The sequence below is a fragment of the Trematomus bernacchii genome, unplaced genomic scaffold (genome assembly GCF_902827165.1).
Source record: "Trematomus bernacchii unplaced genomic scaffold, fTreBer1.1, whole genome shotgun sequence".
In the NCBI taxonomy this organism is placed as follows: Eukaryota; Metazoa; Chordata; class Actinopteri; order Perciformes; family Nototheniidae; genus Trematomus; species Trematomus bernacchii.
The window spans coordinates 1,035,123-1,059,635 of record NW_022987728.1 but is presented as its reverse complement, the minus strand read 5'-3'; the positions used below and the strand labels follow the sequence as shown (position 1 = coordinate 1,059,635).

The 24,513-nt window shown below is 41.1% G+C and overlaps 1 protein-coding gene across 3 annotated transcripts in view; it reads left to right on the top strand.

Moving 5' to 3' along the window:
• Nucleotides 1-19,857, top strand: part of si:ch211-200p22.4 (phosphatidylinositol-binding clathrin assembly protein) — a 42,377-nt gene extending 22,520 nt beyond the window's left edge. For 2 of the 3 annotated variants that reach the window (XM_034145592.1, XM_034145595.1), the window contains 6 exons: nucleotides 5,953-6,093; nucleotides 6,547-6,577; nucleotides 7,866-8,013; nucleotides 13,156-13,212; nucleotides 14,271-14,447; nucleotides 14,903-19,857. In XM_034145592.1, the coding sequence (XP_034001483.1) occupies nucleotides 5,953-6,093; nucleotides 6,547-6,577; nucleotides 7,866-8,013; nucleotides 13,156-13,212; nucleotides 14,271-14,447; nucleotides 14,903-14,917 (569 nt within the window). In that variant the 3' untranslated portion in view covers nucleotides 14,918-19,857. The remainder of the gene's footprint in view (nucleotides 1-5,952; nucleotides 6,094-6,546; nucleotides 6,578-7,865; nucleotides 8,014-13,155; nucleotides 13,213-14,270; nucleotides 14,448-14,902) is intronic. The other variant, XM_034145594.1, reaches the window with a different exon arrangement.
• The last annotated feature ends 4,656 nt before the right edge of the window (nucleotides 19,858-24,513 follow it).

Below are 24,513 nucleotides of genomic sequence, written 5' to 3'. Positions count from 1 at the left end.
CCTTCATGCATTGTCTACATGTCTTTATGCGTCCACATGTGTCGTTCTACATTAGTGTTTGTAACGTGTCGTTTTTGCTCCATCTGTCTGCTGCTGCTCGTCTGGTTTGTTTTGTTTTTATTCGCACCCTCCTCCTCCTCCCACCTTCCTCCCCCCTCAGTTTATTTCATCTCTCTCTCTCTGTTTCTCCCTCATCGTCTCCCCATCACACTTCACAAGGCAAGAATCACCCAGGCAACTCCTTTCCATCTGCTCTCCTTCTCTTTTGTCTACCTCCTCACAATATAAAACCTCTCCACTGCAGAGTCTGTATTCTGAATCCAATGTTTTTTAATATCCACTTTTCACCGATATATATTTTCTGTATTTTCTGTACAGAGGGTTGAATACCTAGTTTTAAAGAGGCCCTGTAATGCTCTTTTGAGGCTTCTCTGTAGTGTGTTATATATGTTTTAATGAGCTAGCTCTCCAACACATTGTACGTGATAGACTAAGGGGCGGGACATCGCTAAGCGGTTGACCAATCACAACAGAGCCGGCCAGCTAACCAATCAGAGCAGACTGGGCTCTGGTTTCAGACAGAGGGTGAAAAGAGGTGTAGACATGTAAAGGAACAAAATACAAATATGAACCTAAAAATTAGCAAAATAGGGCCCCTTTAAGTTTGAATGATGCATCATTTGTGTTATGGAAGATTACTTGTGTTGTGATGTATTTTATAATTTGTCATTTCGCATCATTTATATCTGTTCTCTGCCCTCATTTTTGACAATCCCTACAATTATATTAATTTTCAATTTTTTACCAAGACTCAAGGATGCAGTTTAGCTTGCGTTTTCAATAGAAAATTGCTGACGTTATTTATTCTATTTGAGCAAATTCATCTTTCTATAAATGTATTTGCTGTATCTGCTATAATTCTGTATCTCCCCCGAAAGCCTGCCTGTGTCTACCTTTTTCGAAAACGAGAGAACTTGATTTCAGGAAAAGACGGCAGCTTTGACAGGCGTAGAAACATCGAAAAACATGTTGTATAATCCATCACTATTGCAGCCTGTGATAAAACGGAGAAGCACGGGAAGGCTTCCATTCCTACACCAGGTGTCAACAATTGTGCACAGCATTAGTGGCTCTTTTTGTGTGTCTATAAACCGGTTAGGAATGGCAACAAATAGATGAATCCTGCATGTCAGGTATTCTGCAAAGAGCTTAAGATAATCCAACTAAATGGTAGTAAGTAACACATTTCTGCCTTGCCGTGTTTAAGGATTGAACACGGGAAGGATTTACTTCCTCGCTTCCCTTTGATCTTAAATTCTATTGACTGTCAAATCCTCTGCTGAAACACCTAAGCTAACACTGATAGCATTATCCTCCGGTTCAATAAAACGCTCAGTGTTCACTTCATCCCCTTCCTCCTCCCTCCTTCCTCCTTCTTCTCTTTGCCTTGTGTGTGTGATCTACTGAGAGCTTGTTTCTTTTCTTCATCCCTTTTATCTAAGCCTCTTTTCCGTTGGTTCAATTCAATTCAGTGGGCTTTACAACGCTGAGAAACCAACAAAGAATCACCCACATTGCCAACGTGTTTTATCGCAACATGAACATGGAGACAATGCGTGAGATATAAGAGTGAAGAGGATTGTCATTCCTCTCTTTCAACCACTTTCTCAATTCCTTCTCTTAGTTTGACTTATTTTCTGTCTCCGTTTGTTTCTCCCTCTCCCTCCCTTTCTCCCATCTGCTAAGCTAGCAGGAAAAGTGTTTTCTGAACCTCTTGTGTCAGCACCACTGTCAGACCTGCACGCCGCTTCCTAACTAAATATTATTCCACCCCCTTTTCCTCCACAGTCAGTTGCCTCTCTTTCTATTTTCCGTTCTCCTCCTCCTCTGTGTTCCTACGGAGACATTGGTTTTTCTTCTATTTGCATTTTGCACATTCTTGTTTTCGTCGCGTTGTACCTGACCTCATTTTATTTCTGCTACGTGTCTCTACGTATTGATTGTTCGGATGATGTGAGGAAACAATAATGCAGTAATTGTTAAAAAACCTTTCTACTACTCGCCATAGGGCTGTGCGATTATGGCAAAAATCATAATCACGATTATTTGGGTCAATAATTGATATCACGATTATTAAATACGATTATTCATTGACTTTGAAAAAATCTATTTATTGAACTTTAAAACAAATACAAATAATAATTTGAACAGTATCTTTTTAACTGTTGATTACCCTGAACGTTCAACTGAAAAACCAATACAAAAATAAATGATACATTTAAATAAATAATATCAAAATAATAAATACCAATAAACAAGATCAACAAATATTTTGGAGCGCACTTCAACAAGCTACTAAACATATATAAATATGATAAATACAAATAAATGAGACCAAAATTAATTAGATCAAATATGTTGCACTGTCACAACCAAGCAAAGCAAAATAATTGTTTTTTCAGATCATGTTGTTTTTCGTAATTGTGGCAGGCCAAAATCGTAATTGCGATTAAAATACGATTAATTGCACAGCCCTAACTCGCCATGTTAACCCCTTTTCACACCTAATAAACACACACTGTCACACCTCCAGGTTTCTACTAGGAGATTAATACTGAGCCATTAGCCGGATGAATGTTGACATTGGGGTTGCATTCGAATAGTCCATTTAGCTTAGGAACCTTCCTAACGGAGTGAAATGACCCGGAAGTCCCTCAGTGGCAGCCATGATAAGTGCCGTTCGAATTCTCTAAATTAAAAGGAAAGGAGGTTTCAAACTTCCTTTATAACCTCCTTTAGCCTAGGAACCACTGGACCTCCCTAACCGAAAGGAGAGGAGAAAATGCTGCCCCACAATGCCTTGCGGCCGCAGCATTTGCCGTCACACAACAGTCGGCCGTTCACGGAAACAACCGATTATGAACGAGAAATGATATCGGTATAAAGTTACGGTGCTTATTAAGCAATTTAAAACGTATGTGGTAAGTTGCCAAAGTGCTTTGTTTTGAACGTTCATCAGTATTATAATCAAAAAGAGAAATATGAACGTTAGTTTTTACTGAAATGATCAAATAAAGTCAACATTTCACAGTCTTTACTGAGCTGTGTGGGGTTTGTTCAACTTTTAAAAGATGTTTGAATGGTGATATACACAGTGATAGATGTTAAGGACTAACGTTTATAATAAATACATTTGTATTGATTTTAAGATCTTTTCATACAATCATACGTATTGGGATCATTTGTATTAATGTGGACCGGAGGGAGAGGGTGACGAGCATAAGTTTCACTTTCCTTTTTTATTTCAATTCCAACTTTGGTCATGAAGAATATGTTTCTCTGTTGTCCCCGTTCATAAAGCATAACAGCATCAGAGCACGGTGCAGAGTCTCTAGATGAGTTTACAGTAGTCCCTCGTTCTTATTAAACATCCATGTTGTAGTCCGCTGTATAGAAAATTGTAGTTTCCATAGTTTCCCCACAGCAGCAGGCGCACATTTATGACCTCCGCTGGCGCATCATAAACACGTCGGATAGTGAAAGTGCAGTCGGATTCTCTAAAGTGCCGCAGTCTCTTCTCCTAAATCCTTTTGAATTCTCCTATCCACTATCCCTTAACCCCATGACGTTTCACTCAGAGGTCAAGGAATAGACGATAGGGTTAGAACTTAGGAGCTGTTTTTTTGGAGTATTCGAACGCAACCTGGGAGTTGTTCACAGACGCACACACACACACAGGAAAATGACTTGCACCTAGCGGCCGTGGACACTCTGTCTAATAAAACACAAACACACACATGTTCAAAACAAATCACTGTTAGGAGTCAGAGTGAGTACATGGCAGCTACAAACAGATAAATCAATCATCTAGAAACAAGTGCCGCGAGCTACTGAGTCAGGGATTATGGGCTGGCTGCTGCATGACCGTGATAAAGGAGTCTTGGTTCAGTACGTCTGCATTAAACAGGAATATCTGCCCCATGTAGGTAAATGCTAAAAATAGAGCAGGACAAATTCAATTAACAGCGAGGCTAGCAGTGAGATTTGATAGTTCACATTAAGGAGGCACAGCTCAGCAATATTCTCAGATCAAAACCGTCTAGCGCGGCTTTATTGAAGTGGTCCAAATGTGAGTGAAAAGTGTGGTGAATTAGGAAGTGAAGTCGGCTCTCATTAGATTTCATATTTATTGCCTTTTGAAATAAGTTGCTTCTGCTCTTAAACTTTCCTTATTTCCAACATTAGTTTTCCAGACACACAGTTTGATTAGTTTGATCGCTCATGAAGCCCCGCCCCAATTTGGTATGTTTTGTTAGGTCTGCGATGTATTTATCTTCATTTAGCAGATATGCAGCTAACAGCAGCAGATTTAGCCCTCAAGATAATATCAAGTAGCCAGTGTTTTAAAAAAAACACACAACAGCTCCTTCAACGGATTTTCCCGATGCTACTGTAAGAAGCTATTAAAGCTAACGTTAGCTCCATGAGTTTGTTTTAAAAGCCTTTAGTTTCGGTTACAAGCAAATTGGCTTTTAGGTTTAGGACCAACTCTTTTGTTAAAGCTCCCTTTTATCAAAAACAGTAAAATATGTAAATATGCAGAACCAAATAGCACTATGCTTTTGAAAGGGAACTTTGAGCGAACGTAGCGCTAACTTAGGCGCGAGTAAGTTGGACAGATGCTAACTTTACCTCACTCCTTAATATGCAGTAGTGTATTGATATTGTATTATTTGGTATATTCTTTCCTGTAGCCGCCGAAAATATTGTAGAATATCTCAATTACTACTTTAGCTAGTAAGCTAGTTGACTTTTGCCGCTAACATCGAAGCAGACGGACACACTGTAAATGTGTTCCTTGCTTTTTACAGTGTTTTGGGGTTTTTGACAACTCCTTCCTTTCCAAGTTTGGATAACAAAGATATGATGTGGAATAATCTGATATGTTTGTTCCTAACTCCTCCTCCTCTATGCGCCTGTGGGCTGTTCTAACATCCTAACATCTACTCTCTATAGGCGCTCTCACACCAAGTACTTTGCCGTACTTAGTTCATGAGTACTTAGTTCATGAGTACTTAGTTCATCAGAACTCTTTAGTCCTGATGAACTAAGGAGCAGATCGCGTTCACACCGGAATAAATCCCTGAGGGAGGATTAGGCAAATGAAGCCGCTGAAACTGGCAGCATCTGTCAAAAATCCATGTGTGTGTATAGCCGCTTTCACACCAAGTACTTTGCCGTACTTAGTTCCCAGCACTTAGTTCCCAGCACTTAGTTCCCCCATGGAACTAAAGAGCCGATCGCGTCCACACCGGAATAAGTCCCTGAGGGAAGATTAGTCAAATGAAGCCGCTGACGTCACTTCTTCTTCTTCTGCTTTGGGTTTACTGGCAGGCCGCAAACCACTTCACGGCGTATACTGCCACCCGAAGTCCCCGGCCGGAAGTCCCCGGAGTTGGGGAAGGCTTCAGTAGAAGCTGCTGGGACTCCCAGCAGCTTCTACTGAAGCCTTCAGAGTAAATCGCCAGAACGCCGACACCTCCTCATCACTCCACCACGTTTTATTTTGTGTTGCCATAAGTTAGTCTCTCTCCGTTGGTGAGCGGGGCTAATGCTAATGCTAATAATGCTAATGCGAGCAAATAAAATGGCGGCTTCACAAAACGTTTTGGGAGTTTTACGGGGCGTGGTTTGCAATCCGCCCAGCCAATCAGAAATGGCAACCTTTTTCTCCCATGAAAGTACCTGCTCTCTAGCAGGGACAGAAAAGGGGGTGGAAAGGTTCTCATGAACTAAGTTCTAGTTCCCGATTTATTTGGTGTGAACGCACATTTTCCGAACTATATCGGAGCTATACTGGGAAAAGTACTCCGGTGTGAAAGCGCCTTATGATGCTTTTACCAGTCTGTGTAAAGTTATTGACTTATACATATACATCCATTTGTCCTCCAGGTTTTGATGCTCTAGGAGACGTGTTGAAGCCTACGATGCCCACACACAACGCACCTCTTCCTCCTCCTCAAATGGCCATCCATCACGGAGGGAAGCTGCTAGCCAACGACCTCGACTCCTCTCTGGCCAACCTCGTGGGCAGTGAGTGTCGAGAAACATGCACACAAGTAGCTGAATGTGGCAGCAAAAGAAGGGGGGGGGGAAGACACTTGAGTTGTGGTATTTTATTTGTTGAACATTTATGTAATTCAACACTTGAAATGCCCGGCCTTGAGTGCATGCACACACACCTTTTCACCGTATTTCTTATGAAATCGCTCCTATTAAATCTTGTATAACGACTCTTTCAATACTTAATGCCTTTTCGGTCTTACATTAAAACATTTTCTTTTCAAGAACGAACCATTAAATTAATCAAAACTTCGCTTTCTGAAGAAGTTCACACATCTGAGTGTTACATACGAGTGAATAGCTGATGTTACGTAACAGAAATGATGTATAATTCGAGGGAAAATGTATTCTAAAGCAGAAATACTTGTCTTTTATTTTCTCTTTTTGAACTATCTCTGTGCTTCTGCCCCCCCCTCCCCTCAGATCTGCAGTTTGCTGGGACCCCAGCCAAGAAGTAAGTATCTTCACCGTGATGATACCTCTGTGTGTTGTGCTCTAGGCTGGAGGATTTATCTACTGACAAAACAAATCGTCCTCTCCGTTATACTTAAAGCTCCGGTCGACAGCTAGAGTCTGCCAACATGCAACTTGTGCTACTAAAAGTCCAAATCTAATTTATTATGACGTATTCACTTGCATTTAACTGATTAAGTTTGTGACAAAGTGCTTCTTCAGACTGTAAAATGTAATCGCTGCTGCTCACAGATTCACATTCATGTTTCTGCAGAACTGTTGCATTTTTTATCAGAATCAGAATACCTTTATTAGTCCGACAGAGGGGACATTTACAATGTTGCAGCAGAAAAGAGCCACAGACAGCCTAATGTTAACTAACAAGCATGCATAACAAAGTATTAAAGATACAAAAATTATAATAAAAAAAGTTACACAATTTACAAAATACACATCCTGTAACAGTTCTGAGGGTTTAGCGGCCAGGTATATATTGCACAGTTAGGCAATGTGTGTTTGGTAGATGATTTCTATGTTGTAACAATGCTTTTTGGCAATACATCTTATACTGTAGGAAAGCCTGTTTTCTTACCTTTCCAATGGTACCACATTTGTGAGGAACATGCATTTGTGGAAGGAGCAGCAGAGCTGAGTATGTGGGGTGCGCCCCAGAGCCGAGTGTGTGGGGTGCGCCCCAGAGCCGAGTGTGTGGGGTGCGCCCCAGAGCCGAGTGTGTGGGGTGCGCCCCAGAGCCGAGTGTGTGGGGTGCGCCCCAGAGCCGAGTGTGTGGGGTGCGCCCCAGAGCCGAGTGTGTGGGGTGCGCCCATGAAAAATTTGACAAATCTCCTCTGCCAATGCCAGCTTTTTTTTGCTGCTGACTCTTGTTTGGTGGATTGGATGATTTGAAGTATAATAAATAAAGACATATTGGCAACAATTGGATAGGTAAGAAAACAGGCTTTCCAACGGTATACGATTTATTGCCAAAAAGCATTGTTACAACATAGAAATCATCTACCAAACACAAATTGCCTTACTTTTTGTGTTAAGTTTATTTATTACATGGCTTAGTTGAATACTCAATTCTGATTGGTCAATTCAGAACACGTGACACGTTGTTAATCCAGTTGTACAGACCGCTGTCAATGACTTATTGACCGTTGTTAAGGACGCTCACATTGCACATAGTTGGTTGCTATCCTCCAAGACATGATTCGGGTGTTTTGAAGGTGCCTCAGGTTGCAGAACAGAAAGATCCTGACGCTGTGTTTGTTTGTCTCGTGGCGCAGCTCGTCCCTCTACAGGCCAGAGATGCAGTGGAACCATCAGGGAGAGAAGAAGCTGACGGGAGGACACAACTGGCACAATAAGACCATGTCGACCACTCAGTGGGGTCCGGGTCCCATGGCCCCCCAGCCCATGCCTGTACAACACGTGGTAAGGAGACGGAAACACACTCGAACACCAGAGATGGCAGTCGATCAAAGTCGATCTGATGTCCGAGTGCTCTTGTTTTTGACTTTCCAAGATCTCATGAATGATGCCCAAAACTACAGCAATGATTGTAACAGAAAATAATTACCCTTAATAAGGATCCGTTTAGGTGTGTGTAGGTTCTGGAAATGTCTACAAGATGTAACCGTAAGATAGAATGGTAACGTAACGTCTAACCTAATTTAACAAAAAGCACATGTCCTAAAACAGAACGTGCTGTTCATTAGTTTAAATATTTAGTTTGGATCTTCTTGAATAACTCGTGAGACGTGTTGCATGTTCTGAATACAACTTGCAGACACCTCGCTTATAAAACACCAAATCTAAAATCTGCTTCCCACTGAATGCTCGGTGTGTGTGTGTGTGTGTGTGTGTGTGTCCTCATGATCTCTGGACAGCACATTTGGCTGACGAGGACAAACTGTCACTAACCCTCCGCTTCCTCTCTGTCTCCCTTTTCTTTTTTGACTTCCCTCTCTCTCTCTCTCCTTCCTGTTGGACCTTTCTCTCGCCCCCCCCCCTCACCTCTCCTTCCTGTCCCGCTCGTCCTCTTCATGCATTTCTCCCTTTTGTTTCTGCACCGTCATGCACTCGCCTTCCTTCCCTTCTTCGCCTGTTTTCTCTCGTTTCGCCCGGTCATCTGTTCGTCCTGTTTTCCCCGCACTACCTTTGACATCTGGCCGTCCGTATTTTGACCTCTCATACTTCTTTTTGACTTATTTTTGCATCTTTCTACACACACACACACTCACACACACATTTTCATCATACCTTTGTACGCCTCCCTCTTTCATCATCTCCTCAATTTCTTCCATCTTCTCTCTCTCTCTCTCTCTCTCTCTCTCTCTCTCTCTCTCTCTCCGTCTTCTGTCTTTTTCTTCTTGTTGCGTCCTGATGCAGAATGGAATGTTCTATACTAGTTATGTAAGTACTTATGCCTGTTTAGTACGTCTTAATCACTTCTATATGACTCATATAATGTGTTTTCAATCTCCCTCTTGCTGTCTTCCTCTTGTCTCCTTCTCAATCTTTATTTTTCTGTTTTCTATGGAGACAAGTTTCTTTATAAAAGTCCATTTTGTTTCCTCAAATCGCCCTCTCACCTCTGTGCTAAAGGCTAATGGTGCTAGTTATGTAAGCATTAAGTCAACTGTCTGATACCAGGAAGTCAGACACACTATTACTTTCTTTACCTGTCTTTGAAAGGATAAGCCTGGTATATTCTCTATTGTTCTTATTGTCAACAAATACCATTTAAATGAGAAAAACATCAACGGACTTTTACTATTAAAATATCGCCTGTGGATTTTAAACCTTTTCATTTTTTATTACACAGTTTCATTTTTATTCCTCTGTGCTATAAACCTTCATATTTGTCCAAACACTATTAAAAAAACATCAGTTGCTGTTGCACACTACGATAAGCAAACACTGTAGTTTATTTTCAGTCGACTACACAGCGTAAATACTCACCAGAGCAGCACTTTTTGAACATTAAATAATGGAAAACATGTCACAAAATACAAATATGAATGTGAAAATGAGCATTATAGGGCTCCTTTAATGGAGCTGCTCAATTTTGTCCCTGAAAAAGCTAATCTACAGTCAATAAATAAGACTTTAAAACCAGGAAACATGACTTCCATGAGCCCAGACATGATTTTAAAATTCATAGCAGCATGTGGCAGTGATATATAACACATCAAGTATCATGCATGATAAGTGAAACTCCCACATCTGAGACTCCCCCCGGCAGAAGTCTCAACGTCTGTGCTCGCTTAAAAATACCAGCCAGAAATCCTGCAAAAGCCCTCCTCACGTCTTCACCTTCACTTAAACATGAGGTCAGAGGAAGCTTAGCGAGAAGAGAGTTGCAGACGGCAAAAGTTCAGCTCTGGAAGTCTTGGTTTTAAAGATGTAGAAAGGACAGATTTGAATTAAAACACTGGTGAGCGAGACACAGGTCGAGAATGAGAAGACGGATGCAGACAAACGCATGAATGTAAAGCGTGACAGCAGAAGACAGATGGAGAAGGTGTAGTGGTGCATAAACAGCGTCTCACCTGCTCTGTTCTTGTCATGCTTTCAAAATAAAGTGATGCCCTCTGTCATTTTTTACCTGAAAGACCGCCCAGTCACACTCGGAGACAGATGGTTTGCTAAATAAATCATGCTTCAGGTGCACATGAAAGTACAGTCAGTTATTTCTTTCATCGTGGTTTCAAATAGCCACCAAGTGAGAGATCTGACTTGAATTGGATTATATTTCCTTCCTTCCTGCTGGTTGATCAATGGTTCTGATCAGCTTTCACAGCCTGCTCCCTATAGGCAGGAATTAAATGGCGGATCCCCGATCGATCACATTGATTTCCTCCTGAGATCAGATCCCTGTTCACCTGACCCCCACCACAGGCCTTTAGATTCATCTCTTTTTTAGCAAGATATCACTTCCTGTCCTCCCTTAGCGTGTACAACAGAGCGTTGTTGTTTTTTAAATCCCTTAAAAATAAAAGTTCTACTGTTAATTATGGCCTTACACTCTGAAGTCCCTAACACACCAAGACGATTTCGGCCGTCGATAGATGTCGATAGATGTCGGGCCGCCGATGAGCGTTGTGTCGCCCTACTCAGATTGGTGTGTCCCGCACCGGCGTGTCTTTGCGGCCGTGCCGACACCTTCCGCCTCCCGATTCAACATGTTGAATCGGGAGGCATCGGCTAAAGGCCGTCGGCCAAAGAAATCACTCCGATTGGCTGTTCAGCTTAGCGAATCAGTGCATGAGAAGCGAAACTGAAGTGAGGGACCCAAACAAACTATTGAAGGCAAATCTGAGATTTCCTTTAACTCCAGCTCTCGACACAGGTTCGGGAAAGCCCCATGAGCTTCTCGCTGTAGAGTGAACATGGAACGCACGCTATTTGTTGTTTGTTTATATCACGCAGTCTGTTCTTCTTCTCTCGGTTATCACGCAGTCTGTTCTTCTTCTCTCGGTGTATCGCGCAGTCTGTCTTCTGGTTGTTGCCTCTTTTTGAATGACGAATACACACTACCGCCGCCTGCTGGTAAGGAGAGTTATTGCCACTCACGCATGCGCAGTTCGTACGTGCTACTTGGCCGTCGGCTGAAGTCTTTGCGGTGTGTTCCAGTGCGACACATGGCCAAGACGCAGAGACGCGAGGCGACACAACAGTCGGGACGTGTTCTTTGGTGTCAGTTTGGTGTGTACGGACCTTTAGATGGCAACTCAAAATCTGTCCTAAATGAGGTAAAAATATGCTGTAGATGCATCACAGCGTCATTTAAATAACACCTTAAGCACCAGAATCTAAACAGACTGTAAAGTAATACAAACTACAGATGAAATTGTATGTATTGAATATATTGTGTCGCTGTAAATATAGATAGAAAAGACCTAGAGGGAGAGACATTAGAAAAAGTGCTGAGTTAAGCAAATTCTCAGTGGTAATAAAAGTCAATAACTCAAATGTGAACAAACAGACATGATCTGTTACGAGATTCGGCTGACACCGTTTATCAAAGTAAACCAGCGCCTGTTAACGTTACATTAAATAACAAATCACAAAATGCTAATGGCTCATTTGGCACACTTTCAATGATGCCTATATGTAAATAAGTAGAAGCAGACACTGACAACATCATCATTTGTATGATTTCAGTCTAAAGGAAGTTACATTTGTTTATTTTTCTTTTGGGATTATATTATAAGGAAGTAGAAATGTTTGCAAACACTTCCCCTATCCGTATGTTTAATAATATTGACATTGAAACTGGTGCCAATAGTGTCTGAACATGTGATTTGTAGGTCAGTATGAAGAGATGTGCACATTGTAAACAGACTCAAACATTAAATTATGACTTTTTTTTTAAGATCAAGCAGCGTAACGCGCTATTTCTTAAACGCCTTGTTTAATGCGTCATTGCTTAAGTAGCAATTAAAGGATAATACGAGTGCAGGTTAATTATTCCACGTAAAAAATACCTTTTTGTTACTTTTGATTTCATCATATTAGGTAAGACTGTTGAAGTAATATATGGTTTCACACGGATAATTACTGCGTATTGTACATTTTTCTTCATTTCTGTGCACTGTTAGAGACTCTGAGCTGTGGGAGTACTTTGTAATACCTCTGCAATGATTGAGGCGTTATAAAGTCACGTCAAGAAAAATGCCTCATTTACGGTGATGGATTGGGGTTAGTGAAGACAGCGGCGTGTTTCTGCAAGCTGTTTTTTTTTTAATGGCTTTCCAGAGAAACAGTGGGAGCGCGTCGCCTACTTCCGGGTGAGCGGGAGAAAAAACGTTTAAAACTCCGACTGCAGCAAATACTGAAGGGGCAGGGGGTCGGGGGGGAATCCTGCTGGTATTATCCTGAAACATATATAAAATGCTTGCAGGTAAACCCAAATCCCACAGAGATCCTTATTTGCTTTATTTGAAAGTAGCTGTCAGGTGAAATGACCTCAGGCGATACAAATCCCATCTCACATCTGTTCATATTAATACTCCTGTGATAGATTGTTGTACCCTGCGATGCATCCTCGCCTCGATAAACTGATTTTCCTCCGGTGCGTTCGCTGTAATGCACCTTCAAACACTCCTCGCTTCGTATGAATTGCCAATTTGCCGAGCAGAAATCGGCAGCTTTTGTTTTGAGGGAGAATGTGCGTGGGTTGTAAACGACGGCTACAAATTGCCCGTCGCGTTGAATTTGAAGCCCGTTCAGCCGTAGTGGATTTGATTTGTGGAGTGAGGAGAGCAGGGCTAAACGCCGTGCTATTGAGCCACCCCTTTTTAAAGCGGCTGTAATGATTGCTCCCAGTGGGAATCCTCTGCTTCACGCTGTGTTGTTGCGCTCCTAATGTCCGCACTTCAGCATTCAACGTGTTCTCCTCGCACATACATTGTGTGTTTTTACATTTAATAAGAGCGCTTAAACTGTAATTGCTCTCGTGTCCATTAAAGTCCTTTATTCCATGGTAGCTTTTTCCGTATTTGAAGGCTAACAAAAAGGCGTACAATATGTGACCCAGGTGTGACTTATGCTTTTTCTACCTGCTGACAGGCTCCAGCTCCCATGGCTTTTCCCATGAACACACCGCAAGTGCCTGTGTATGGAATGGTAAGTGCAATACACAATATATACAGTTTAATTAACACACTTTCATACATGCAGGAAATGGTTTGCCTTATTGGTTTACCGTATCTTACCATTGTTGCATCTGTAAAATGTCGGGAAAAAGCAACAAAATACAGCTTTCAGAGTTTAAAATGACATCTTAAAATATCTTGGTTTGACCAAATATATCCAGTTTCCATATTTTTTTTAACTGAGAAAGAGAGAGAACATCTTCACAAAAAAAACAGCTATTGTTTCACTATTTTACTCGATAAACTATTCAATTAATTCAGTGAGTCTTCTTCAGTTTTCTTAAATGTATCAAGTAATTGTTGTATCTGTAGTTCAGATCATATTTCCATTTGCTGATTTATGGATTTCTTGCTTTCTCACTCTCTTCGCTCTTCCCTCTATCTCTTAGCTTAATGACATCTTAAAAAATCTAGTTTTGTCTGACCAAATCAATTTTTAAACTGAGATAAGAGAGAAACTCCTCACACAATTTAGCAAACCAAAACAGCTATTGTTTGGCTATTTTAAAAGATAAACTGTTCAATAATTCAGTATGTAAAGTATTTGCTTCATCTGTAGTTCAGATCATATTGAATGTCCCAAAGTAGCTTCTCAACTGGACAATTTCCATTTGCTTATTTATTGATTTCTTGCTTTCTCAGTCTCTTCCCTATCTCTTACTCTTACAACCATTTTTGTTGCTTTCTGTAAAGGAGATGGGGGGGGGGTCTCCAGGAAATTGTGGATGGGTGTGTCCCGGTAAAAGAACACGGAGAACAGACTTTTCCAGTTCAGATCTTTAATTATACACCGTCTTTAATTATACACCGTCGTCTCATTATCCACCGTCATAAACTAAACTGAATAAGTAAACATATCACCGGCACACAGGCACGGCAGCTCCGATGACGTCATGCGGGTGTAACAGACCATATCACCACAAGCTTTAATGATTGAAACTTGAAACATCAACAAACAACTTATCAGCTTATGATGTAAACTTGTGGGTTTTTCTAACACTTCCCCCCCCCCCCCCCCTCTCTCTGCAGGTCCCTCCCCAGATGGGTCACATGGGGGGGGTTCAGGTGATGGCTCCTCAGCCGATGATGTACAACCAGCCGGTCCTCAGACCCACAAACCCCTTTGCACCCATGCCCGGAGCCCAGGTCAGCTATCCTGTACTTGTGCATTCATACACACAAAACGACACCTTTGCAACTGAAAAGGTATTTAATCAATCCGTTAATGTAACATTTCATAAAAGAGTGTTACATGTCTTATATGGTCAAATGCAATGAAATGACTTAACCAGGATATTTTTTATGTTTTTATTAATGCAATGTGTAAAATAAAAGTGATAATATGACAACCTATGGCTAGCATTCGGTATAGATATGTTAATTGGAAAAGTTAGTGTTAAAATTGTGCATGTGTAAAATGTTATTTATTATCAAAAGTCAGGCTTAGATAGATAGATAGTAAAAGAGATAAATTGTAAATATATATATTCTTTTGTGTATCTTAAAGCTATTTTATTGACCTGTTTTAGTGTATGATAAATGCATTGTTTGTATCGAAGCAGTATGCCAAAGTCATTTTTCATTGCATTGGTAAAATGACCTAAATAAGCAGTTTCTCCGTTTATATATCCCACTTATTTTTTCTCCCCTTGTCTATTCAGATGCAGTTTATGTAATCCACTCAGGGGGGGGAAGCAGAGTGCCAAAAAGCGACAAACAAACAGCAGAAGAAAACACACATGAGGAACGATCCGATGGACGAGCTAAAACGACTAAGAGACAGACAGACAACAAATAACAAACCGACACCGAAAACACAAGTTGGAAAGCGGAGGGGAACACGACCGGAAAGAAGATGGAGGGATGTGTTGGAGGAAATATCATCCTTGTTGGTCATTGTCTGAAACAACTGTGTGTGTGTGGCTTCTTTCTGTCTATTTTGTGTTTTCAAATCATATCGATGGAGTGATTGCTTCAGGAGAGGGAATAGGGATGTGAAGAAAGATGGCGGAGTAGAGAAGAGGGAAATCCTACCTCTGAGAAAGTCTCTGCTGCAGAATTAGCTTTATTTCATACTGGTGCTATTTTGTCCTCTCTGGGTTACTGTCTGCCTGCAACGGCAACCTGGGAGCACTTAAGGGAGGACAGGTGTGTGTGGAAGTGTGTGTGTGTGTACTTGTAGTTGTTTCAGACAATACCTTCACAACCGACCTCCTCTCCATAGTCTTTGTTCGCTGTCTGTGACCACGACCGTCCAATCAGCGAGGCAAACCTTCTCGAGTGTGTTTCCCGTAATTTTCCGCTCTGTTGGGGATATCTGTGTATTTTTCTTCTGCAGCCTCTCCTGAATGTTATCGGGGCTTGTACAGCAATTTGTTGAACCATTTGTTAATAGTAGTTGAGCGTTTGTTGTTATGGGTTTTTAAGCTTAGGTCTTTGTTACTCATACTGCATTATTTTCTTCTCCCTAAAGTACAGATACACACAGAGCGACTGGGATTAGCGGTGATAACATGTTAGCACGGCGTCTAAATTGTCTGTGAACCAAACATCTTAAAGCCTAGTCACGCAAGAGAGTGATGCAGCAAAATTCATCCGTGCTTTACTGAGAAATGTGGTTTTGAAAGCATGGTGGTGTCGTAAATCCTCGCAGGACTACTATAGCTGGCAGGCTAACGGCTAACACCTTGTTAGCTAGTGCTAGCGGCCACATTTACTCATGTGCTTCATTATATCAACTCAACTCTGTGGTCCCTTTTGGCATTTTATTCTAGTTATTTAATCAAATAAAAAGTTATTAAAAAGGGGAAACAAATCTCTCAAAGCTAGCTAGCATTCAAACTGTCAGTTAGAAAGTGTGTTAGCTTGATTGCTAACAAGACAAGTATGACTTGACATATTTTGGTCTATAAATCATCCCTCTTTCCAGAAAGTGATTAGCCAGACAAAGTGTTACACCTTTATCTTGACACATGTTGGCTCCTGTAACGCTCAGTAGAACGTAAAATAAAACACATTTTATTGTATTATTTACGCTAAAGCCACTACGAATTGTTAACTAGCATCATTAGCATCGTGTTAGCACCCCTTGTTGATCTCTGTGTATCTGTTCTTCATGTCCTCATCAGCTGACCAACAAGATTCAGACATCAAAGGTTTCTAGAAATAAGAGCTTTTTCATTTGCTACACCTTATTATTGGCAGATCCACATTATGTGCCAATTATTGATGACAGCAGCACTGAGTGAGGGATACATTTTATTGAATCGAGTTGAATTCACTTTAAATTGCACTGAATCAAAGTGAGTGCAACTCCGTCTGCACGAGAGCCATAACAACACTGAACTTTTGGCACCGCTCCGTGGCTCCAGGGGATCAAATCTGTGTAAGAAGTCATAACCATTCTTTAGCCAAAGCATCCGTCACCATGAGTTCGACTGTCGGTCTTTACAATGCTTTTTGTGTGCGTGTTCACGTGTGTATGTTTTCCATTGAGGGCTATTTCTGAGGGTCAAATTGTGTCAGATTTCGAGCCAAATTTGAGCCAGCGAGTTTGACACAAAATGTGCTTTCTTTTTTTGTTTTTGTCAAATCTAAATTTTGTTGCAAAAATGTTGCACTGAAGTGACTAACCTGCCGCAAGAGGAGCTGTCGCCAGATGTGGTGTGAAAAAGTTGAGAAAGAGATTTGAAGTTTGTAGAAATCGTTTGAGGTTTTACAAATAACACGTTTGTTCTAATCTACCGGCCACTTTGGCGGGTAGCAAAAATAATTTTTCCTGCCATTCTAACAACGAACTTGAAACTTTTTGTAGTCCCATCCCAAATCCACATCCCAGTGATAGCTCACCATCTTCACCATCTCGCTTCAGCCTCTCAACTCTGTCTAGTTGGTCTATCTCTAGAATGCTTTTTTTAGCCTGCTTCGTCACTGTTTGGTATGTGTAGATATGTACAAAAAAAAATAGTAATAAATAACCAGTTCCTGTCTAGATTGTCTGCTCCCACCCATCACTGTCGCTGTTGGATAGATATTGCTCTTAGACGCTTCTTGTCGCAGTCTTGTGTTAGCTTAGCCTCTCATAGTATCCTCCTTATAGAAGAAGTAGATTTCCCACCGTGTCCTCCCCTCTGCCAGTGTCTAGTATCTATAGCTCTAGTATCTCTCTTGGTGTCTCTGTCCTTTAGCTGTAGACTTTTCGTAGGCTCTCAGGCTTTGTGGTTCGCTTTGAGTGCGCTATTTTCTTCTCGCTGTTAGCATCGCTCCAGTGTCTGGTTAGATAAGGTCATCTTATATTTTTGTTTTTATATCTACAACATCGGCCACCTCTGTCTCTCATTATGATGTCAGCAGCCTACAAACTGTCTCCGATTGGACTGTTGAACCCGAACAGCCAATCGGATTCTTGCATATGCAGGTTGAGTGACAAATGGGAGACTTTTGTTGGATTTCTGAAAGACATGAAGCCAGTCAGGCATGTCGGATTGGAAATTGGCTAACCCTGAATGCTTTTTGATTTAAGCAGCAGTTTGAAAGGTTATCTGGTTAACTAGCCACTTGTAAAGTTCATTCAAAAGTTTGGCAAGTAGCGAGGGAATCACCTGGGAAGTCAAAGACAAAACACCTTTTAAAAAAAAAACTTGAACAAAAATCTACTTTCTGGCGTTTATCAATACTCGGCTAATTGGATTCCAACTTGGACTCTCATTAAACAATTATCTTAATTGATGTTAGCACTAAAAAAATTAGCTCTAATCACGGCTCTTTGTTTCAGGGACATAAGGCATTTGGAAATGGGCAGTTTAGAAAGAGAAGCTGTTACCCGCCGTGTGGCACTGATCCAGAATCAGATCATCACCACCCTGGATCTTAGAAACAGTTATTCATATCAGGTCAGGGCGATTCTTGATGTTTTGTAATTACCTTCTCAGAATATAGATTTGAAAGACAGTAAAGTCTGTGCCAGTTGTTTGTTGGCAAAATACCCAAACTCAAATACGTTCGACTCACCCTGAATAACTTGTTCCTTTTCAATCTAAACCTGCAATTTTGGTTTCTTCTTGGTCCCTTCTTCTTTCCTTTCTGTTTTCTAAACTTCTGCATGGCATCCAGTCCTGCCTGTTGCGATGAGATTGTCTTTGTCTGTTTGTCTCGAGTGGTTTTCAAAGTGTTCGTTGGATAGAGAGCGTGGAGACGACTGTGGTTTTTGGTCTCGTAACATTTTACTGGCTGGTGTCCTTAGGGTCGATGTAAGTGCCGGTAATCATCACGGATTTATAATGTAGGTCATTTTCTTCAGTATTTATCCAGGGAGGGGTTTTGGCCGAGCATGCGGGCTCGTTTTTCGGCAACTCCCTCCCTTTAAAATTCAGACTTTCTTCACATTTACAGCCGGGAGTTTCCCAGGACAACCACTGTTTCTTTTTTTGATGTCAACCTTTGGGATCAGACGTCGTGGTTTTCTCTCTACGTCAAAAAGCTGCTACCGCCTCTCTGCATTGTTGTAGCATGAATCGAGGTGGAGAAGGAAACACGGATAAACGTTGATGTCATATTAAAACGTCTGTTCTCTGCTAAGGCCAAGTGTGTCAAACATTCGGAGAGCAGACTCCTTTCTGGCGAGCGCATGGTTGTATCGTTGTTCGTTGTCCTTTTTCCGAAAAAGCATGACAGTGATGGTGATGATGAAGATAAATTCCCTCCTCTTGTTGTCCCCGTTTTTTAAATGGTTCTTGAAAAAGGCGAAGGGGCGAGGTCGATCAACATTTCTCGACCGTTTGTTTGCCGTCCACGACAGAGACTGAATCTGACAGACGTTTGTTCTGTCGCTAAACGAGCCACTGTAGCAAAAACGGAGCTCAAATCTTTTTGTGTTACTTCTCCCAAAGATGTCACATTTCTTATCTGCAGCACAGATTTCCGGTTTCTCAAAGTGGCGCCATCTAGTGGTCGCCCAATGCGTTGCAACCGTGTAAAAAAAAAACACAAAAATGAACCGAAACAGAGAGGCTGTTTAACAGATACATTGTCGTCCGTGTGTTGAATCAAAGATCTCTTGTGCACGTTCTGTTTTTTCTACATCTGTGTTTTTTGGTAAGAAACCCTCGGATTGCTGCCTCACTATTCTGTATATAAAGAAACACACACACTCACAACACAGAGCTTAAACACATACTCTCATAATCTGCAATTATTTTTTAATCTACTCTTTATTTTTTTGAAAGATATTAGTGTTATTACAGCAGTATATAGGTATGATTACTCCTCCGTGGGGACGGGACGAACAGACAGACGACGCAGGTTTTCAGGATCAGCCATGAATTCTCAATGATGCCAAATGTTTTTTGAGCAGAGTACAATTTTTAATCTGTCTCCCTCGCTTCTCTGTCTCCCCCCCCATCCCCCATCCCCCCCCCCCCCACATCTCTTTGTACATTTTTTCTATTTATTTAAAGCAGAATTATATGGATTGTATCAAGCATGGAAAGGCAAAAACAGATGTTACAGTTGACAAAAAAATCACAGGCTTTTATTTTACAGCAGTATATTTGTTTATTCTAGGGATCTGTTTTCTCTCTTTTTTTGGAAGAAATAAAAAGTCATTTTCCATTCCTAATCGACTCGTCTTGGTTATTTTATTTTATTTTTTACATTTGCCAAAGGAACAGCCACAGAGACTCAAACACTTAAAATTTAATTTTAAAGCTCAGGTACTAAAAATGCAAGGCCTTGAAGTGTCAACAGTCTGATTTCTAATGCACCGCCAGAGGGCCTGAGAATATATATTTTGTATTATTCAGCTCCTTTTCTAGTGAGATCTTCAATTAGCATTTTGTCAGTTTTAAGTTCTACTCAATGAGCTCTGAATTATTCTGTGATTGGCATGTTTGAGTTATATTCTTAGATCGAAATACCACATTTTGAGTCATTTTGACACAATTAACACTTGTAGTTTCATGTCTTGTTACATAAGAATAGATCATATTTGTTATTATGGGAGAATTACTATTCTTGTGGTACTTCTGCCTTATTAGGCAAAACTCATGTCCAACAACTTCCTTACTTGTAATAAATAAGCACTAATTAGAGGGTTATTGAGGAAAAACTCAACTAATGGCCTTTTTATTTCAATTAGAAAAAGGAGCTGGCTATCAGTAACAAACAGACATTTGTATTACACGGTTTAGTTGAATACTCGATTCTGATTGGTCAATTCAGAACATGTGACACATTGTTAATCCAGTAGAACAGACCGCTGTCAAGGACTGTAATGACCGTTGCTAAGGAGGATCAAGAAAGAAAGGAAAAGAGGTTAAAATACAAATAAAAATCGTAATAATGAAATGTTTCCACACAAATCATAATGTTTTGCAAATTATTTGGCAGCACTTGCAATGCCTTCGCGGACCACTAGGGGGCCACGGCCCACAGGTTGGGAACCGCTGGAATAAGGCATTAATAAGTGTTTTATACCGAGTCATAAAGAGCCAATATGCATGTTAATTAACAACTAGGTGATGGTGAATTTGTGTACGTTAATATAAAGTGTTACCGGATATTTCTATGCAGCTCCAGGTGGTTTTTAAATGCCTTTCTTTACGTCATGTTAATAGTACTGTTTTCATATAATGGTGGGAAACGTTCAAACTAAAACATGCATTACAGCTCGTTCCCAGTGTGTATGACTGTTTACATGTTTGTGTGTACACCTGTATACATAAATACACCTGTATATCCCCGCTTGTCTCAACACGTTAACCTGAAACACTCGCTCTGATTCCGTTACAACAGCTGCAGCTCCCATGGTGAGGGATTCAAAACACGAGTTCCCCTCCTGACTCCCACCGAGCTCTGAATAATGAAAGTGTTTGTGTACATGTGTTTCCTCCCCCACACCGAGAGGCTCTCACAGACGCCGGGGTGATGCATTCGGTCGCATTTCAGGAGTTTTGATGAAATGGTTCTTAGTGGGAAATATATCATTCAAACACAGTGCGGCTGACAAACAGCACTGCTTTGTCTTTAGTGAATAATTTACAGTCAACAACCAGCAACGGCTATTTGTCTTTCTGCGCCGCATGATGGATATTTGGGAACAAAACAACAAAAAAACAGCTTGTAAAAAAACACTCTGCAACATGATAGCCGTCATTACTGATGAACACACTTAGTACATGACCTACAGCTATTAATAATACTCCTTCTGTTTAACAGCTGCTCTCTTAATGGGAATTAATCCAATTTTAATAACACACCACTGTTATGAACCAGCCGCTAATCTTCAAACACTGCATTTGAAATAATAAAATACTGAATATATTGGTTTTCTGTTTGCTTTCTGAAGTAAAAACAATGTATTTTGTGAATTATAACGGGTATTAAAAGTACAAATAATTGTTTTTAACAGCAATATTGCACATTAATGCGTTGCCTTCTTTAGATAATACAGTTATGTTTGTCTTGTGACCAAAACCACTGATTTAAGACCTAGTTTGGCCGCAAAATTACATTATTTTTATTTGATTTGTTATGTTCGCATGGTTATCTTGATGTGACACTGACATGCTACAGTTTTTTTCTAAAACAACAATGGCAGTTCCTGAAGATTAGGTTCTGTTTAAGCATCATTTATATAATAACTATAGCATTTTCTCTCTGAAGGAAGAGCAAATAACTCCACTAAAAGCTCTGATTTTGTTTTTGCTCTTCACCCAACTAGCTTTGAAATTGTTCTTCCACTCAATCGCCAACGAAGACTTCATAGATGGTCGATCATGTTATCACCATGTGAGAAAAAGCACTGGCGATCCTAGAGTCGGTGGGGGCCCTCGAACCAGCTTTTCATCACCACGCACAGCGTCCTGGAGCGGAGCAAGGCAACGAAACTTAAAGGGGACCTATCATGCAAAATGCACTTTTGTACGTCTTTTCTACATGAATATGTGTCCCCGGTGTTCCAGGGAACTCACCAAGTGTCAGAAAACACAACCCTCTCTCTTTTCCTCCATACCCAAATCTCTAAAAAAAGGGGCTGCAACGGCTCTGATACAGACTGATGCAGATTTGAACAGTCCTCTGACGTCAGGACGGCGGAGCTGACCTATCAGGGGAATGAGAGGTTGCCGTGGCATGGTAACAGCATGGTAACAGCATGGTAACAGCATGGTAACAGCATGGTAACTTGACGCTCGTAACTCGGGCCCCTCCTTTGCAGGGGGGCGTGGTCAGCTGCAGCGCATGCAAAGACAGGGTGGAGGAGAGCAAAATAGAGCGAAATGAGGCATGGCTAAAATGCATGATCTGTTTGGTATTTTGAAAAAGAAAACGTATAAATATACCTTATATAGGTATGGCCCTACACTATATTATTCAAATATAGCATGATCGGTCCACTTTAAGATGAGAAGCAGCATTTTACGGCGCGCTATGCATGGGGCCGCCTTGAGGGGGTTACCCGTCATGTCGTTGCAGTAAATTAAATTGTGTTTCATGTTGTCGTTGCTGTGGACCCCTTCTGGTCCGGGGCCCCAAGCAGTTGCCTGCCTTGCCTGTTCGCAAGGAGCGCCCCTGAGAAAAAGTATTAACAAGATATATAAAAGATCATTTTGTGGGTTAAGTATGCCTTTAAAATCAAAGTTTAGACAATGGTGAACCTTTTAACTTTGGGTTAAGAGTTTAAATAAGGTCCTCTTCCTTTTTTCCCCTTAACAATGCCTCTCTGCTTCAAACCAGGTCCATAAAGAAAATGGCTTTCCCAGTTTGATGAGGAGGAACTTTACTGCTTCTTCAGCGCTCTGACCTCGATCCACACACTTTGGGATGAACTTGGAGAATATCCCAGCTGCCAGGTTACTAAATCCTTTGCAAAGCCAGTCAAGAAGAAGTAAAAGCACCCAGAGCAGCATATTAATGGTGATTGTTTCGGAGTAACTTGTACTAAAATCACATATCGTTGTGTTGCATCTACGTGTCTAATTGTGCCAATAATCCATAATTGGTACTTTGGCTACAAAAGCTGGAATAAAGATGTTGTAATAGCTTTTAAAGGTCCCCTATTATACTGTTTTTCATCAACATATTACAGGTCTCAGATATATACAAAACATGTCTCTGAAGTGTTTGGCTACAAACACCAAACAGATCATTGCAGCATTACCCATAATCCCCTCTGTTTCAGCCCTGTTTCCAAAGTGCTGATTCTCTGTCTGTTACTTTAGATGAAAATAAGGAGCCCCTCCCCTTCCCCCGTAAAACTCAGAAAAGTTTTTTGAAGCCGCCATTGTATTTGTGGCATTAGCATTATTAGCATTAGCATTAGCCCCGCGCACCAACGGAGAGAGAATAAATTATGGCAACACAAAAAAAAACATGGGAGTGGTGGAGTGATGAGGAGGTGTCGGCGTTCTGGTGTTTTCAGACAGGTTTTTATAAAAATGGATCAGGACAAAAAGAGAGAGAATCTTTTTTCCTGAAACGTTCAGAGTCTCTTTCCACAGAGGGGACACATGTTGATGTAGAAGAGACATGAAGAAGAGGGGACACATGTTGATGTAGAAGAGACATGAAGAAGAGGGGACACATGTTGATGTAGAAGAGACATGAAGAAGAGGGGACACATGTTGATGTAGAAGAGACATGAAGAAGAGGGGACACATGTTGATGTAGAAGAGACATGAAGAAGAGGGGACACATGTTGATGTAGAAGAGACATGAAGAAGAAGGGACACATGTTGATGTAGAAGAGACATGAAGAAGAGGGGACACATGTTGATGTAGAAGAGACATGAAGAAGAGGGGACACATGTTGATGTAGAAGAGACATGAAGAAGAGGGGACACATGTTGATGAAGAAGAGACATGAAGAAGAGGGGACACATGTTGATGAAGAAGAGACATGAAGAAGAGGAGACACATGTTGATGTAGAAGAGACATGAAGAAGAGGGGACACATGTTGATGTAGAAGAGACATGAAGAAGAGGGGACACATGTTGATGTAGAAGAGACATGAAGAAGAGGATTTTGCATAATAGGTGACCTTTAAAGCCTTTGAATCTGTGAGTCTGCTTCTCCTGAGGAACCAGGCCTGTGATTGGTCCAGACTGGATCTGTCAGTCCTGTTGTGGCTTCTGTCGGCCACAGCTTGTGACAGCCCCCAGCCCCCGCCCCCCCCAAACTCCAGATAAGTTTTGACAGCTGTAAATTGAGCGAGGGGTGAGAGGAGGGAGCTGCTATTTTTAACTTTCATTCAGCCTAGAGAGAGAGAGAGAGAGA